Here is a 19044-nt window from a genome sequence, read left to right on the forward strand (position 1 = left end):
TACTGTTGATGGGTTTGGGGAAAGTTTCCTGTTTATCTATTACATATAGAATGAGTATGAATATTTTTTTGCATATGAATGAATGCTGTTAGCCACCAATGCTGCATCCCATTTCCATGCAATTTGGGGAAAAGAACATTATTAATGACATTAGTAGAGAAATAATTCATGACATTGTTTTAATTTTTAGATGTGCCTTAATCTCATCCATAATTATGACTTTAGAATTTTCATATCCAAAACTCAAATAATTTCAAGTATTAGAAATTGCTTACATGAAATTGGTTTTAAAACAATCCCTATTGAGAGGGACTGCCATTTTCAGTTTCTCATTTTTACAGTGAATACTCACACATCTCTTTCATCCACGAGTAGCTGTATCAGGTTAAACGGTGCCTGAGCACAAGGCACCCACGCCACATAGTCCAGCAAGATACAACTTAATTGTGTCAGCTTAGATTGGATGCCAGTATGGTTCAATTTATCCGAATATTTTTTACAAACTTTTCTTACAAAGTTGTTCATACAGGACAAGTTTTATTCTTGTTTATTACTTTATATATGTTTGGAAAGGTGGCGAAGACGGTACCATTTTCTCAAAAGCATCATTCAACCTTACCGAAGCTCAACAAGAAGTGGAAACAGAGAACAGAGACTGCAGAAAATTACTTTGGGAAGGTGATAATCACCTAAAAGAAGCAGCACAGAATGAAGAGCAACCAAATGTAAAAGATAAACTTTCAATATGATTATGTTAAGGTGAAATATATTATTAGTTAGTACTAAGTTTATTATTTTTTGCCCAGAACAAGGTTTTTAATACAATAATTTTCTTAAAGTTTTTACTGAAAAGTCGCTGTGACACCTGAAAGAAAAATTTCTTTAAATAAATGAGGGGTTTGGGATTAACATATACAGATTACTATATATAAGATAAACAACAAAGACCTAAAGTATAGCACAGGGAACTCAACTCAATATTCTATAATAACCTATATGAGGAAAGAATCTGAAAAAGAATAGATATATGTGTATGTATAACTGAAGTACTTTGCCATACATCTGAAACTAACACAACAGTGAAAATTAACTATATTCCAATATAAAATAAAAATTAAAAAAAAGGAAAACCTTGAATTAAAAAAAATTACTTTAAAATTCATCATCCTAGAACTGAGTGCATTCACTTTTAAATGAACACATTTCTTTAGTTTTATAGTCAATATATTATTTTCTATGCTAATATTTTCATTATATATGTTAAACTGAGACAATAAAGTATGTGCAGTCATTAAAAACAATGAAAATAATCTACTAAATCATAGGACATTTTTTTCTTAATTTTTTTTTTTCAAAATTCAAGCTTTTTAGGGGGAAAAAATCCAACCATTTCTTGTGAGAAGTTATCCTAGTAACAAATGTCAGTATAAGGATCTAAGTTTCTCTCTGTTATCCCATGATCTCTTTAACTTCCAAAATGAAAATGATAAATTTTAGATTGTGTAGTCTTTTGGAAATAAAATATTTTTATTTATAAAAGTAGTATAATGACCAGTAAGTCTTTTGATGCCTCGATGACATGTTTATATTTAAGAATAACTGTTATAAAAAATAATATTGACCATTTTTTATTCATTTTTAAGTGTTCTCATTTAGCTGTGGATACAACAATATTTATAAAAGGTAAGGTTAAGTTGGTTTGTTTTTTTCCCCCTACATATACAGATTGAACAAGAAGCATCACAGGATCTGATTTTAATAGAAGATTATGACTCATTAATAGAAAATATGAGTAACTGGAATTTTCAAATTTTTGAACTTGTAGAAAAGATGGGAGAGAAATCAGGAAGGATCCTCAGTCAGGTTTGTTTCACATCTCTACTGCTTTAATTTTTCCTTGAATCTTTATAAAAAGCAAATTCTAAAGATTATAATATTGGTTTACATATAAGTTCAACATTGTTCATTGAATTTTTTTTTTCACAAGTAAAAGTTTTCAGTAGAAAATTTGAAAAGAGAAACCTATAATATGTAAAGCCATATATATACATAAGCACAATCTAGTAATAGATCAGATCAGATCAGATCAGTCGCTCAGTCATGTCCGACTCTTTGCGACCCCATGAATCGCAGCACGCCAGGCCTCTCTGTCCAACACCAACTCCCGGAGTTCACTGAGACTCACGTCCATCGAGTCAGTGATGCCATCCAGCCATCTCATCCTCTGTCGTCCCCTTCTCCTCCTGCCTTCAATCTTTCCTAACATCAGGGTCTCTTCCAGTGAGTCAGCTGTTCACATGAGGTGACCAAAATTTGGGGTTTCAGCTTTAGCATCATTCCTTCCAAAGAAATCCCAGGGCTGATCTCCTTCAGAATGGACTGGTTGGATCTCCTTCCAGCCAAGGGACTCTCAACAGTCTTCTCCAACACCACAGTTCAAAAGCATCAATTCTTCGGTGCTCAGCCTTCTTCACAGTCCAACTCTCACATCCATACATGACCAAAGGAAAAACCATAGCCTTGACTAGACGAACCTTTGTTGGCAAAGTAATGTCTCTGCTTTTGAATATGCTATCTAGGTTGGTCATAACTTTCCTTCCAAGGAGTAAGTGTCTTTTAATTTCATGGCTGCAGTCACCATCTGCAGTGATTGTGGAGCCCAAAAAAATAAAGTCTGACACTGTTTCCACTGTTTTCCCATCTATTTGCCATGAAGTGATGGGACCAGATGCCATGATCTTCATTTTCTGAATGTTGAGCTTTAAGCCAACTTTTTCACTCTCCACTTTCACTTTCATCAAGAGGCTTTTTAGTTCTTCTTCACTTTCTGCCATAAGGATGGTGTCATCTGTGTATCTGAGGTTATTGATATTTCTCCCAGCAATCTTGATTCCAGCTTGTGTTTCATACAGTCCAGTGTTTCTTAGGCTTCATCTTTTTCACCTGTCCACCCTGTCTTGGTGGCTCAGATGGTAAAAGCATGTGCCTACAGTGCGGGAGACCCAGGTTCAATCCCTGGGTTGGGAAGATCCCCTGGAGAAAGAAATGGCAACCCACTCCAGTACTCTTGCCTAGAAAATCCCACGGACAGAGGAGCCTGGTAGGTTACGGTCCATGGGGTCACAAAGAGTCAGACATGACTGAGCGACTTCACTTTCACTTTCCCTGTGCTTTACCCAAGGCCAGGTGGTCCACTTCATGCTAGAACCATGGAAAAATACTTCCATTTTACCACCCAGACTCAAGGTTCTTCCTTATGGGTCTACACAACAGGGTCAGATTAATCTTCCTGAAATATCACTGTCATTAACTCCAAAGTATCTTATTCATGAAATGAGAGAACACAAGGATAAAATATGTGGAAAAAACCCATAATTTATCACGTTGAGTCAGAGAAGGCAATGGCAAGGCACTCCAGTACTCTTGCCTGGAAAATCCCATGGACGGAGGAGCCTGGTAGGCTGCAGTCCATGGGGTTGCTAAGAGTCGGACACAACTGAGCAACTTCACTTTCACTTTTTACTTTCATGCATTGGAGAAGGAAATGGCAACCCACTCCAGTGTTCTTGACTGGAGAATCCCAGGGACGGGGGAGCCTGGTGGGCTGCCGTCTATGGGGTTGCACAGAGTCAGACACGACAGAAGCGACTTAGCAGCAGCAGCACGTTGAGTAATTTAGGGTCAGAAATGTGATAAATATATTGTTCTGACATCTCTTTAACTCCTAGGGCTATACTAGAATACAATTCATAAGCCCTTCAATAAATTATGACTGAAAAGCTGAAGGGAAGAGTGGAAAATTTTTAAAACTGGGATATGATAATGGTAATCGTTCTCTGGTTTTCAAGGGCTTTGGGGTAGTATCTTCCTTCATGTTTTGGAAAGAAATCATTGTAGGGAAATTTTTAATAAATTATTAAGTTAGAGACATGTACATGGTTAGCTTTGCCAATGCAAATCAAAAAACATTATACTCAACTAGAAATAGAAATTCTGATTTTTAAAGTGTACTTTCTTTTAATTGACATTTAGGTTGTGTATACCTTATTTCAAGACACTGGCTTATTGGAGATATTTAAAATTCCCACTCTACAATTCATGAACTACTTTCATGCTTTAGAAAATGGTTATCGAGACATTCCTTGTAAGTATTATATATTATTTAACTTGAAATAATACTGGTTTTGAAATTCCTTGTAAACTCCCTTTAGATGGTCCCTTAAACACTTCTTAAATTGCATGTTTGGAAGAATTGAAAAATAGTAATTTAAAAAGAAAATCTACATCCTCCAACCCAGAGTTAATTGACTGCTGTTAACATTTTAGTATATATCCTTCAAGACTTTTTCTTATACGTATACTTATTTTTTATGAAGTGAACATACTATTAATACCTTATTTATAGTCTGCTTTTTCACATAATTATATAGTATAAGTTTTCTTTGCTAATAATTATTTATATGAATACCTTATCATTTCAGATGTTTGGTAATATTGTCATGAGTTTCCTAAATTTCTTATTTTAAAATGTTTAAAATTTACCCACAGAATTTTTTAACTGTGTCCTGACTTGTGGAATACTTTTTAATGGCAATTTGATTTTATGATAAAATAGAATTTTAATTTTATAGTAGGAAAAGATACAATTTTCTTTATGATTCATTCTACACTTAACCTCCAGGGGAACATTCTTTGGAGAAATAGCCAATTATTCTTAAATTAGCATGATTCATTAATAATAATGATGCTTAATAATTTAACATGCATTATATGTACTATAATTATCACAAAGTATGTATTTTGAAAAGTGGCTGAATTTTACAAATGGAATAAGATGATACTTTAAGGTGTACTTCAAGATCAGAGGAATGGGAAAAAGAAAGGAATGGGAAAAAGAAAGCCATGGTGAGGAGTCTTCACTGTCATGTCCAGTTAGGATATACTGGTTAAGATGAGTCTCTGGGGACTTCCCTGGCACCTGCTAGACTTAGTGGTTAGGACTCCGTGCTTCCTCTGCGGGGGTCATGGGTTCCATCCCTGCTCCGGGAACTAGATCCTGCAAGCCAAATGGCATGGTCCAAAAACAAGCAAAAGTAACCTTAAGTAAGTTAGCGCTGGTATGATGCCTTTTCTTTGATCCCTGTACTATGTTTTCATAGTATATGTGAAAGTTTTTAAAAGAGACATCAAGAAATGACAAAATAAGATGAAACAAAAACCTAATTGTTGGAAATTATTCTAAGCCATATGTTTTATTTAGGAGGATACAGTGAGACTAGAAAGTACTTTTTAAAATGTCCTATGTTAAAAATAACAAAATAACCATTTTTATAAAACATTTTGTTGACTTTAGATCACAATCGTATACATGCCACAGACGTCCTACATGCTGTTTGGTATCTGACAACACGGCCCATTCCTGGCCTACAGCAGATCCACAGTGATCATGGAGCAGGAAATGAAACAGGTACTCCCTTCTACTAATCTTTCCTTAAAGTATTTCATTAGGCATTATAAATCAAACTATCTCATTTCATTATCTCTGTTCTCTTAGCATTTTTATTAAGCCACCTTTGGTATATATAAAGTGAATGGGAAATTGCTCAGTCATGTCTGACTGACTGCGACCCCATGGACTGTAGCCTACCAGGTTCCTCTGTCCATGGGATTTTCCAGGCAAGAATACTGGAGTGGGTTGCCATCCCTTCTCCAGGAGATCTTCCCAACCCAGGGATTGAACCCAGGTCTCCCACATTGTAGGCAGATGCTTTATATATACCCCTGGTGGCTCAGGCGATAAAGTATTATGTAAATTTTGATGAATGCAAATTGGGAAACTTACTCCCCGTTTGAAGATTCAATACTACTTAATTTACCATGTTTCTTTTCTGTGTCCCACCCTGCTGCTTCTTCACTGAGATAGCCAATATCCTGAATATTATGATAATCTGTTTTGCTTTTCTTTCAGTTCTTGTTTTTCCTGTTTTAGGTATATCATGCAAATTTAAAACATGTAACATTCCCAACAGATGGGGGACATGTTTAAAAGCTTCACATAAGTATTTAAACAGTGATGTTAAAAAAAAATTGTTAACATTCAAATTTTGTTTCCTTATCATAAATATAACTATTTATGCAAATGTGATGAATTGTAACATTCACAGCTCTTTTATTCTAGTTTATAAAAGAGGGGAGGAAACCTCTATCTCGTGCTTTTACTGTCATGGCCTGGGTTCAATCCCTGATCAGGGAACTGAGATCCTGAAAGCTCTGCAGCCAGAATCTTAAAACATTGAAAAAAAGAGAGGAGAAATACTCCAGTAAGAAATACACACAAATCAGGACAGAATTTGCTCAGTTACAAATGCCTGAGAATTGTTGTCATACTAATCAGTGTAAAGGTCTCAGTCTTAGCCACTTCTTCACATTCTTTGGTGGTTTAGTCTAAAGGACTACACCATTGTTTGATGGATTTGCCGGATGTCACTGATTCATTTTTCTCTGCCATCCATATTTACTTTCATACTGATCTTCCTTCTTTCCAGTAGTTCTGTGCTTCCATCAGAGATTGTTTTCTTCAGCCTTTTTGTTTGTAGATGTATTTATTTTATCCTAGAAGAATGCATCCTTATTCCAGCACATTTGTAGATATCATTATATCTTCAGACATCTATAATATCTGTTGACAAATCAGCCGTAAGTCTTATTTCTCCTTAATGGTACCATGTCCCTTTTCTCTTTGCTATTGGTTTTTAGCATTTTGTGCATGGTACACTCAGGTTATATTCTTTGTATTCATCTTATTTGGGGGTTCAGTGAACTTCCTGAATATATTAATTAATGTCTTTTATTGGTTTCTATCATACTCTTCAGAATTTTTCCAGCCTTCACTCACTGGCCAATTCCAAAGCTACCTCCACATTTTTAGATATTTGTTACAGCAACACTGTACTTCCAAGTGCCAAAATCTGTATTATTTTCCTATGGCTCCTGTAACAAAGTACTACAGACTTAGTGGCTTAAAATGATACAAATCTGGGGGATTCCCTGCCAAAGTGGTTAGGACTCTGTGATCCCTAGTCAGGGAATTAAGATCCCACATACCATGTGGTGTGGTCAAAAACAAAATACAAATTTATTAACTTATTATTCTGGATCCAGAAGTCTGAAAATCATTCAACTGGGCTAAAATCCAGGTGTCCGCAGGACTGTTTTCTTCCTGGAATCCCCAGTGAAGAATGTTTCCTTGCCTCCTCCAACTTACCCAAGCCACCTGCATTCCATGGCTAATGGCCCCTTCTTCAAAGACAGCAGCATAGCAGCTTCAAGTATGTCTCTGACCCTGACCTTTTCATCCTTCAAAGGAATTAGCAAAAAGCGGTACAACTACAACCTTGGTTTTCTGTCCAGAGTACACATTCCTGATGGTGAATCTCTCACTTCTCGTATTTTGTGCAGTCTGGACAGGTTGAGGATTTCCCAGATTTACCTTCTTGCTTAGCAATTCTTCCTCACTCTCCTCTTACATTTTATTTCAAACAGTAAGTTAGCAGGCTTGTCTTTAATACTTTCCTTGGAAATCTCCTCAGCTAAATATCTAAGTTCATTGTCTACATGTTTTGTCTTCCATGAACACAGTGCAACCAAGCTTTCTGCTGCTATATTAACAATCACCCTTTTCCTTAGTTTCCAATGATGGGTTCTTGGCAGTGTCCTTAACAGAAGTTTTCCACCATCACCCTGTTCAAGAGGATTTGAGTATTCCCTAAGGCAGTGTCTTGTTTTCTGTGCTCCTCACTTCCTTCTGAGTTCTTACTAGCAATGTTATAAGTCCTTATACAATATTATGGAATAGAGTATATGTAGAAGACAGTTTGCTTTGGAAAACCAAGCAGCTGCTGAAATGGGAAACTGTGGTAGAAACAAAGACTGTAAGGACTATGAAATGCACTGCTTTATTCTGACCACAGTGGAGAATAGAAAAGATGACTGTGACACCAAAAGTAACAGCAACAAAAGCAAACATAAACAAGTGGGACTGCATCAAACTAAAACGCTTCTACACAGCAAAGGAAACAGTTTTAAAAATGAAAAGGCAACCTGCAGAATGGGAGTAAATATTTGTAATTCATATACTGAGTATAAGGGGTTAATATCGAACATACATAAAGAACTTATACAACTAAATACCCCCCAAAATCCAATTTTTAAACAACGGGCAGAGAAACACAAATCAAAACCACAGCGGGCGATCACCTCATGCTTGTTAGAACGGCTGTCATCAGGACAAGAGGCAAGTTTCGGCCAAGATGTGGGGATAAGGGAACACTTGTGTGCTGTTAAAGGGGAGACAGGTCGGTTCAGCCACTGTGAGCAGTAGTATGGAGAGTTTTATTTCTCAAAAAAATAAAGCAGAACTATCATGTGAAGGAGCAGTTTCTGGGTATATATCCAAAGGAAATGAAAATAGAAGTTTGAAGAGATATATGCACTTCCATATTTATTACTGCATTATTCATAATAGCCAAGACATGAAAATAATCCATGAATGGATAAAGATATGTGTGTGTGTGTGTGTGTACATGTACACACAATGGAATATTATTCAGCCATGAGATAGGAGGAAATCCTGCCATCTGCAGCAGATGGGCCTTAAGGGCATTATGCTAAATGAAATATCAGACAAATACTTTATGATGTCAGTTACATATGGAATATAAAAATGCTGAACTTGTAAAAACAGAGAATGTAATGGTGGTTACCAGAGGCTGGGAGTGAGGGAATTGGGGATATGTTGTTTAAGGTTACAAACTTGGAGCTCGTAGATAAATAAGTCCTGGAGAGCTAATGCACAGCCTAGTGGTTATAGTCATAAATACTACCTTATAAAGTTCAAAGTTGCTGAGAGACTAGATCTTAATTGACCTCATCCCAGGAAAAGAAATGATAATTATGTGGTGTTGTAGAGGTGTTAGCTGATGCTACAGGTGGTAATCATATTGCAGTGTACAAATACATCAGATGAACACATTGTATACCTTAGATTTACACAGTGTTTCACATTAATTATATTTCAATAAAAAAAGAAATGAAATAACAAGTTTAGAGTTTTAATGAATGGTTAGAGAACCAGATAGTTAAAAGAATTCCTTGACTTTTCTGGTGGCTAAGTGGTAAAGAATCCACCTGCCAGTGCAGGAGACTTGAGTTTGATCCCTGATCCAGAAAGGGTCCCACATGCCACCAAACAACTTAGGCCTGTGTGCCACGACTACTGAGCCTGTGCTTTAGGGCCCAGCAGTGCAACTGCCGAGCCCACCTGACGCAGCTGTGGAAGTGCACACTCCACCGCCTGTGCTCCACAAAAAGAGGAGCCGCTGCAAGAAGCTGCAGCACTGCAACTAGAGGGTAGCCCCTGCTCACCACAACTAGAGAAAGGCCTGAGGACCAGTGAAGAGCCAGCACAGACAAAAATAATTAAATAAATTTTTTAATTAAAAAAAAAAAGAATTTCTTAATTATTATAGTAGGAGGATCATAACTTCTGAAAACATAATCCAAAGTTTGATCCTGAAGTTACCTGAAATTCAATGCAAGTTGAGTTCATGGCCTCAACTAGGCCTCTTATGTCAGAGCTGTGGTATTGATTGGAAAAGAAAGGACCCTTATAATTGGAAGAATATTTGAGTCGATTTCAATAAATCTGATTACCCTGAACCCCTCATATCTTGCTGTACCTCCATGCTGAAAAACCATCATTTCACCTTATGTTGGTTGCCTGAAGACCTTGTAACAACCTCACCTGAGATTCTTGACTTGTAGGTTTATGCTAGTTCACCTCTAAACCTAGTCCCACCACCTCTCATTTCTTTGTGATCCATAATTAAACTCAGATCTGCCACAATCTAAGTCTGAATACCAGAATAATTTCCTAAATTTATATTGGCAGAAACCTGAGGAACATATATGGGAATGGATTTTAAGTGTTACATCAAGACAGAGGAAGGTAATGGTTGATCTTTCTGAATTTACTGATGTAGGTATACCTATTGGAAATGTGGGTTCTTTTCACTTTGGGGCGGTTATGAATAAATGCTGCTATGAATATTCATCTACCAGCTTTTGTGTGGGCTTATGTTTTCATTTCTCTTGGCCATCTACCTAGTTTTATGGAATTGCTGGGTCATAAGGTGACTCTGTGATTAACATTTGGAGGAACTGCCAAACTATTTTCCAAAATGGTTGCACTATTTTACATTCCCACATGCAGTGTATGAAGATCCCAATTTATTATTATAATAAATTAATATTAATTTATCTGCCATTTATCATTATCTGTCTTCTTGATAGCCATTCTATGGTTGGTGTGAAGTGGTATCTCACTGTGGATTTTTTGATTCACATTTTTCTAATAGCTAATGATGTTGAGCATCTTTTCATGTTTTTAGGTCATATGTATATTTGTCCTTTGTCCATTTAAAAATTTTGTCATTTGTCTTTTCATTATTGAGTTGTAGAAGTTTTTTATATGTTCTGGATACAAGTGTCTTATTAAATTTATGATTTGCTGCTATTTTCTCACATTGTGTTATCTTTGCACTTTTTTGACGATGTCTATCAAAGCATAAGATCATGGCATCCAGTCCCATCACTTCATGGCAAATAGATGGGGAAACAATGGAAACAGTGACAGACTTTATTTTCTTGGGCTCCAAAAATCACTGCAGATGGTGACTGCAGACATAAAATTAAAAGAAGCTTGCCCCTTGGAAGATAAGCTATGACAAACCTAGACAGCATATTAAAAAGCAGAGACATTACTTGGCTAATAAAGATCTGTCTAGTCAAAGCTATGGTTTTTCCAGTAGTCATGTATGGATGTAACACTTGAACCATAAAGAAAGCTGAGAGCCAAAGAATTGATGCTTTTGGACTGTGGTATTGGAGAAGACTCTTGAGAGTCCCTTGGACTGCAAGGAGATCAAACCAGTTAATCCTAAAGGAAATCAGTCCTGAATATTCATTGGAAGGACTGATGCTGAAGCCGCAATATTTTGGCCACCTGATGTGAAGAGCCAACTCATTAGAAAAGACCCTGATGCTGGGAAAGACTGAAGGCAGGAGGAGAAGGGGATGACAGAGGATGAGATGGTTGGATGGCATCACCAGCTAAATGGACATGAGTTTAAGCAAGCTCTGGGAGATGGTGTGGGACAGGGAAGCCTGGTGTGCTGCAGTGCATGAGTTCACAGAGTCAGACTTGACTGAGAGACTGAACGACAACAATCAAAGCATAAAGTTTTCAGTTTTGATGAAGTTTAATTTAACTAATTTTTTCTTTCATTGCTCATGCTTTTGGTGTCATATCTACAAAGGGTTTGTGTAACTTGAGGTCATGAAGATTTACTATGTTTTCTTCTAAGAGTTTCATAGTGCTCTAAGAGTTTCATAGTTTAGGTCTAGGATCCACTAAAACTAATTTGAGGGGATGAAGTAAGGAAGAGGTCTAACATTCATCTTTAGCATATGGAAATCTAGTTGTCTTGGCACCATTTGTTGAAAAAATTTCTTTATGTATTCTACATGATTGGTTCTTAAACGTTATAAAATCATTTCTGCCTTTAAGATGTGGCATTAAATGAAACAACATGTATGAAAGTGCCTTGTATCATGCAAAGCATAGTTGGCTCTCAACAAGGTCTTGGCTCCCTTATCCAAAAATCAGTTGACCATTAAGTATAAGGATTTATTTCTGGACTCAGTTCTGTTCCATTAATCTATGTACCTATCCTTATGTCATTACCACACAATCTTTTGTTACTAAAGCTTTGTAGTAAACTTCAAAATTATTCTTTTTCAAGATTGTTTTGGCTAATCTGGATCTCTTTCATTTCCATATGAATTTTAGGGCCAGTTTATATATCTCTTGTACAAAAAAGCCAGCTGGGACATTGACAGGAGTATGTTGAACCATAGATCATTTGAGGGAGTATTGCTATCTTAACAATATTAAGTTTCCTGAACCATGAGCATGGATATTTTTCTACTTATTTGTCTTCTTTAATTTCTTTCAACAAAGTTTTTTATTTTTCAGGATACTGGTTTTTCACTTCTTTTGTTAAATTCACTCCTAAGTATTTTATTCTTTTTTGTATTTTTTTTAAATTTTATTTTATTTTTAAACTTTACATAATTGTATTAGTTTTGCCAAACATCAAAATGAATCCACCACAGGTATACATGTGTTCCCCATCCTGAACCCTCCTCCCCCCCTCCCCCTCCCATACCATCCCTCTGGGTCGTCCCAGTGCACCAGCCCCAAGCATCCAGTATCGTGCATCGAACCTGGACTGGCAACTCGTTTCATACATGATATTTTACATGTTTCAATGCCATTCTCCCAAATCTTCCCACCCTCTCCCTCTCCCACAGAGTCCATAAGACTGTTCTATACATCAGTGTCTCTTTTGCTGTCTCGTACACAGGGTTATTGTTACCATCTTTCTAAATTCCATATATATGCGTTAGTATACTGTATTGGTGTTTTTCTTTCTGGCTTACTTCACTCTGTATAATAGGCTCCAGTTTCATCCACCTCATTAGAACTGATTCAAATGTATTCTTTTTAATGGCTGAGTAATACTCCATTGTGTATATGTACCACAGCTTTCTTATCCATTCATCTGCTGATGGGCATCTAGGTTGCTTCCATGTCCTGGCTGTTATAAACAGTGCTGTGATGAACATTGGGGTACACGTGTCTCTTTCCCTTCTGGTTTCCTCAGTGTGTATGCCCAGCAGTGGGATTGCTGGATCATAAGGCAGTTCTATTTCCAGTTTTTTAAGGAATCTCCACACTGTTCTCCATAGTGGCTGTACTAGTTTGCATTCCCACCAACAGTGAAGCTAGTATAAATGGAATTGCTTTCTTGGGTTCATTTTTTGATTATTTATCCCTAGTGTGGAGAAATAAAATGGATTTTTTGCATATTGATCTAGTACCGTGCAACCTTTATGATCTCATTTTTAGTTTAATACTTTTCCAGTGGATTTCTTAGGATTTTTCTGTATACAGAATTATGTCATTTACAAACAGAGATAGTTCTGCCTCTTCCTTTTCAGTCTCTAATGCCTTTTTCTGAGGCCTCCTTTTAAATGGAATCTTCAGTACTTATGTTTAGTTGTGTGGCCATTTAGTTGTCTTGCCATGTATTTTTTTTTTATACTAGTAATTTCATATTAAACATACACAGACTAATGTATTAAGATCCTAATATGTCAATTGTAAGTATATACTGAGTTTAAAAGGATTTTTTTGCATTTTTTAATATTTTATATATATATTCTAAATTCTAGGGGCACTACAGAATGCATATAATGCAGAAAAAGTTGAAGTTTTCACTCTGATATTGGTAATTTAAATCTTGTTAGAAACTTGAATGTTTAAATATATCTTTATCCATACATTTAAGTATCTTGTTTTTACTTTTTATTTTTAAAAGAAGCTCTAGTGTGGGTAATTCTAAAACTCAATTTAGGTGCAAAATATAAACAGCATGAAAATAATTAGGTATCTTTATAACTATCAGTATTGTGTATTTAAGTTATTATGTTAAAAAACCCTTGTGATTGAAAATATTAAATGAACTAAATCATGATAAAGTCCTTTTGGACTTTGACAAGCCAGGACATTATTCTGTTTCCCCTGCTGAACACAACCAATGAAATTTTGTATCTCTCTGATATCTTTGTGGTTTTCTTTGCTGTCTACGCACAATATACTTTATTATTTCCTTCTTAATACTTTAAGATACCTTTAGCAAAAACAATTTGAGTGACCATCTAAATATGTATAGCCACCAAATTACCAAAAAAGGAGAAACAAATGATAAGGTGTTAAGGACATCAAAAGCACAGTGCTGAGAGTAAAATTATTGTTTCTAACTAGAAGATACAAAGAATTATACTGACTGGATCACTCCTCAGTTTTCCATACCTTTTCAGGTTTCAGAGTTTTTCTTTACAGTATTTTATAAGGGGCTTCATGGAAGGAAAAAGAAGAGGAAATAGTGTAGTCAGGGTTACAAATGAAATCTATTTAGGTAAGATTTGAAAAGCATGTATGTTGAAATGCTTGCTTTGTTAATATATTAAGTTCCTAAGTCTCTATAGTGTTTCATGTAATTTTATTCTCTAGATTGTTTTTTCCTATTACTCTGGCCATTATGTTTAACCTTTAAATAACAAAAGTTTAGAAAATCAGAGGTTTTTAAAGATCACCACTAGCTTGAGTTAACAGAGCATCATGAGAATCCTGTCATGTCGTGTTTAACACTGCTCCTCTCTGTTAGCATGTATGTTGGAAATAGCATACTATTTTATGTCCATGTTTAGAGAGTATTTCTTTTAAGTCAACAAATAAGATGATCATATTACCTTTGGGAAGCTCCTTTTAGCCTCACTGTAAGGATTTTATATGTAATGCTCTTTCATTTTGCTTGTTCCTCAGCAATTAACCCTGAGCGAATTGCTTACATTTCTTCGAGGAGCTGCTCGATTCCAGATGAGAGCTACGGCTGTCTTTCTTCAAACATTCCTGCGCTGGAATTGATGGCTCTGTATGTGGCAGCTGCCATGCATGACTATGACCACCCGGGACGGACAAATGCGTTCCTAGTGGCTACCAATGCCCCTCAGGTAGGAAATAATTTTTTCAGAAAGTCTAAGGAATGATTCTGAAATTTTACAGCCAGGCTACATTTCCCTTTGCACACCATTCTTCAGTTGAAGCATTTTGCCCTTGGATAAAACACGTCGATATGACATGTGCTAAAGAGTTAGGGAAAGATATTCAACTGGAAGATAAATAAAAATATTCCTGAAAGAATAATTCACTGTTTTTATAAAATTCTGGAGTCCTGTGCTGTCAGTATCTTTGCCTTTGATCAAATTGGTAAGATTTTGACTAGCTGTTAAGACTTACTCTTCCTTCTAGCCATATCCTTCATATGCCTAAAAACTATAATAACTGAGAATTGTTATTATTTTTGTTATCCTCTTTTTGTCCTCTAAGACATGCCATAATATGCAATCTCTTAGCTCAGCATATATTCATATATGTAAAAAATCTTCTAGTACATTGTTTTTGAATTCAGTACAGTTGATAAGGTGCAAGATTTCTTTAGGGTCACAATTTGCATAAGAGGTAGGAGTTTCAACAAATGGATGCTGTAATTGTAATAGCTTTAAATATTAGGACTTGGAACTAAATACAGGCAGCCCTCCATATCCAGGAGTTCTGCCTCCTTGGATTCAATCAACTGCAGATCAAAAATATTTGAAAATTTTAAAAATTCCAGAAAGTTCCCAAAAAGCAAAACTTAAATTTACTGCATACTAGTAACTATTTACATTGTATTAGGTATTATAAGTAATCTAGAGAAGATTTAAAGTATACAGTGGATGTGCATAGGTTATATGAAAATACTGCATTACTTTATATATATTTTATATGAGCATCTACAGGGGTCCTAGAATCAACTCCCTGAAGATACTGAGGGATGGCTGTGCTTGGTTTTAAGCAGAATTTAGTGTGATGACTTAGCAACTAAAAAACAAAAACAAAGTATGGTTGTGAGTTTTTGTTTAGGCAGATGATTCCTGAAATGTCAGCTTTGAATTTCTGCCTGCCTGCCTGGCTTACAAAGAGCAAGTTGTCAATATTGTTTACTGAATTCGTCTTACTTCCTCACTTTGTTGCTCTATGTTCAAACTTCAGTTCTGATTCTTTCATCTTTTATAGCCATTCTCCCTGTTCCTCTTCTCATTTCTCTTTCTTTCACACACTCCCAGCACTTAAAATATAGGAGATAGTTTCTCTAGCCAGAACAAGAATAGGATGCAGAGAGAGAGAAAATTAAAAGTGCTAGGTAATTCATTTTCTCTAATTAGACTTTATTCATAGCTCATGATTTCCAGGTAACTTTTAGATGAATTTCAATCTAGATATTAATGTTTTTCCACTTTCTAAGAATTGCTTTGGGAGATATTACCCACTTATATTGGGGGCAGGAGGAGAAGGGGATGACAGAGGATGAGATGGCTGGATGGCATCACTGACTCGATGGACATGAGTCTGAGTGAACTCTGGGAGTTGGTGATGGACAGGGAGGCCTGGCGTGCTGCAATTCATGGGGTCACAAAGAGTCTGACACAACTAAGTGACTGAACTGAACCCACTTTTAAGCACATTTCCTCATTTGCAATCCCACTCTGCAAGAATCAGATGTCCATTTTCTCTAGCCTAGCACTTCATAATCTTTGAAAATCCTAGTTCTATAGCAGGTCACAGACTGGCACAATAGAAAAAGTACTAGTCTTGGGATGGAGAGACCTGTGCTTGATTTCTGGTTACCCACTATTAGCTGTGTGACATTAGGCAATTAACCCTTACTTTCTGAACCTCAAAATATGTACCTGATGTGAGTACAGGTAAAAAGAGATAATATTTGGGAAGTTTTCTGCTGGATCAGATTATCACGTAGACAGAAATTATTTACTATTCTATTCCACTCTCTACTTTCATTCTCTCTTGATCAGCATTGAGTATAGGTGAGTCAGACTTGTGTATTACCTCTTCTTCAAGGCTATTACAAGTCAGTGAATTCTAGTGTTGTTTGTCTTGCATTGCAGATAGTTTAAAACAATGACACATAAATGTATTCAATAATTTATATGTACTCAAAACTGTTGTCCTGAACAAAATACAAACATAAAGTCTAGACACAGTCAATAACTATGTGTTATTTCTAAACTCTCATTGTTAAGGACAGCCAAGAGATGAAGCAGTGAGAAGGGCCGGAATGAAAAGGAAATTGATCAGAGAGTTCAGCTGTGAAAAAGTATAGCCTTTTCCCTGGTCTCTGTGCTTACTTCCTGATGCTCTTCAGTCCGGGTTCAACACACAGCAGCCAGAGGGGCCCTGTTCTGCCCTGAACCCTCACTCCTAGTAAAAGACAATCATTACAGTGGCTCAGAAGGTCCTAAATGATTTAGCCCCCATTAATTCTCTTTTTAAACTCACTCAGGTCTAGTCTCACTGGGTTCCTTGCTATTTCCTCCTGTGTCCCAGGCACACTCCCTTTCTGAGAACCTGGCCTCTTTCTGTTCTCTTGCCCACAGTGCTCTTTCCCTACACATCTATAAAGATCACTTTGTGACTTCCTTCCACCTAAAATTTCAAAAGCTCCTCCATGACACTCATTATGTTCCTCCTCTGTTTTTTCCACAGCAGCGACCATTTAGCATACTATGTATTTTGTTGTGTATATTTTAGTGGAATATGAAATTCTATGAGGCCAGACATTTTTCTTTTATTCCCTAATACCTAGAATGATGCCTAGCACACAAAAGGCATTCAGGAAACATATATTGAATGTTGAAGGATGCCTAACTTCTTTGCTCTGCCAGGCTGCTAAGCTTGTCTGAAATATACTCTATTGTTCCCAAAGTAATGAGGTTCACCAGACCTTCTTCAGCTAGTGCCTATGAGATAAGGACTCTTGTGAAAACTTGAGGCTTAACCTGTTTATTAGGTAATAAAGCAGTCTCTCTCATTTTAGGAAGCTCAGTAAGTCTAATCAGGCCATAATTAGTGAAAGATATTATTTCTCTGGTGTATGATAAAAAGGGACAATAGGGCATAATACCACCAATAGGATCAAGCATTCTCCTTTCTCATGGTAAGGGAAGTGTGTGGGAAGACTTAGGAAGACTATTTTGAATCCCTGCCATAGAAGGGGAAACATTCAGTCAAGTTTATCTTGGAGGGACATCAGTATTAAAATTATAAGAGATTTCTGAGCTATTTTCAAATGAATGGATGGCTGGAAGATGCTGATTAGTGATTGAGATATTACAGTTTGAGTTGGATTGGCCAAAAAGTTTGTTCTGTTAGTGAACACATTCAATAAAGTTCTTGGTGAAAATGAAATATATGTCTTTTATTTGTACTTAAAACTGAACGAACTTTTTTGCCAGTGCAGTTGGCCAAAACATTTTGATTTGGGGTCAAAGGAAACAATACTGAGAACTATAGATCTGAGACAGTCATAAACATTTGTCCTCCCAAATATGGATCAGGATGGCAACTAAGCAGGTACGTTTCCCCCCCCTTTCCTCCTGATCAAAATAATAATAAAAGATAAAATGCATTACAACAGAGAGGAGTAGGCAGAAGGATATTATCACCAGTAAGTTAAAGAATTTCATACTGTTTTTGGAAAATGAAAATCATGTGGGCAAATATAATGAGATTAAAATACACTAGAAAGGAAGCCAAGGTTTGAGTGGAACCCTGGCGACTCCTGATGCCATTGCCCTTGTCTGCTACACACATGCACACACACCTCTCACACATACATACACACACACGCCTCTCCCATATAACATACACCATACACCTTAAAGCAAGGCTACCGTGACTTATCTATTCACTTCTAGGTAGAAAACACATCTCTTAAATACTGAAGGAAATGGCCAGAAGAGATTTTGTACTCCAGAGTAAATCGTTCTCATTTTGGAAATCACACTGGTAATTCCAAAGCAAAACCTGCTGGGTAAACAAGCCCCACCCACATTAACAGGCCTCCTACTCATCCTTCCCAATTAAAGAGACTTAGCAGTAAAACATACACAAGGCTATGAGATGCATACTGAAGGACAGGCACTATTCTAGGCAATACTGTTGAACAAAACAGGCAAAAAATACATTCTGCCCATATGGAACTCACATTCTAGTAAAGAAAAAACCAACAAGTGTGTGTGTGTGTGTGTGTGTGTGTGTGTAAAAGAGAGATGATTATAACATAAGTGCTAGGAAAAATGTAAAACAGGGGAGGAGATGGTGCTGGATAGAAGGGTTATTTTCAAGTTAAGAGTTCTGTATCCAGCTAAGCTACAGTTGAGTGTTAAGAGCAAAATAAAGAGTCTCGGGTATACAAAGATTTAAAAAAATCATGTTCCATGCATCCTATCTGAGAAAGT

The 19044-nt window shown here is 36.4% G+C and overlaps 1 protein-coding gene across 2 annotated transcripts in view; it reads left to right on the forward strand.

Annotated features, from left to right (window-relative positions):
- The window catches only part of PDE3B (phosphodiesterase 3B), a 172577-nt gene that overhangs the window by 140407 nt on the left and 13126 nt on the right, over positions 1–19044 (forward strand). For both annotated transcript variants that reach the window (XM_025266694.3, XM_025266693.3), the window contains exons 8-12: positions 574–725; positions 1726–1863; positions 4033–4144; positions 5354–5467; positions 14510–14697. In XM_025266694.3, the coding sequence (XP_025122479.1) occupies positions 574–725; positions 1726–1863; positions 4033–4144; positions 5354–5467; positions 14510–14697 (704 nt within the window). The remainder of the gene's footprint in view (positions 1–573; positions 726–1725; positions 1864–4032; positions 4145–5353; positions 5468–14509; positions 14698–19044) is intronic.

Source organism: Bubalus bubalis, chromosome 16 (genome assembly GCF_019923935.1).
Source record: "Bubalus bubalis isolate 160015118507 breed Murrah chromosome 16, NDDB_SH_1, whole genome shotgun sequence".
Classification (NCBI taxonomy): domain Eukaryota; kingdom Metazoa; phylum Chordata; class Mammalia; order Artiodactyla; family Bovidae; genus Bubalus; species Bubalus bubalis.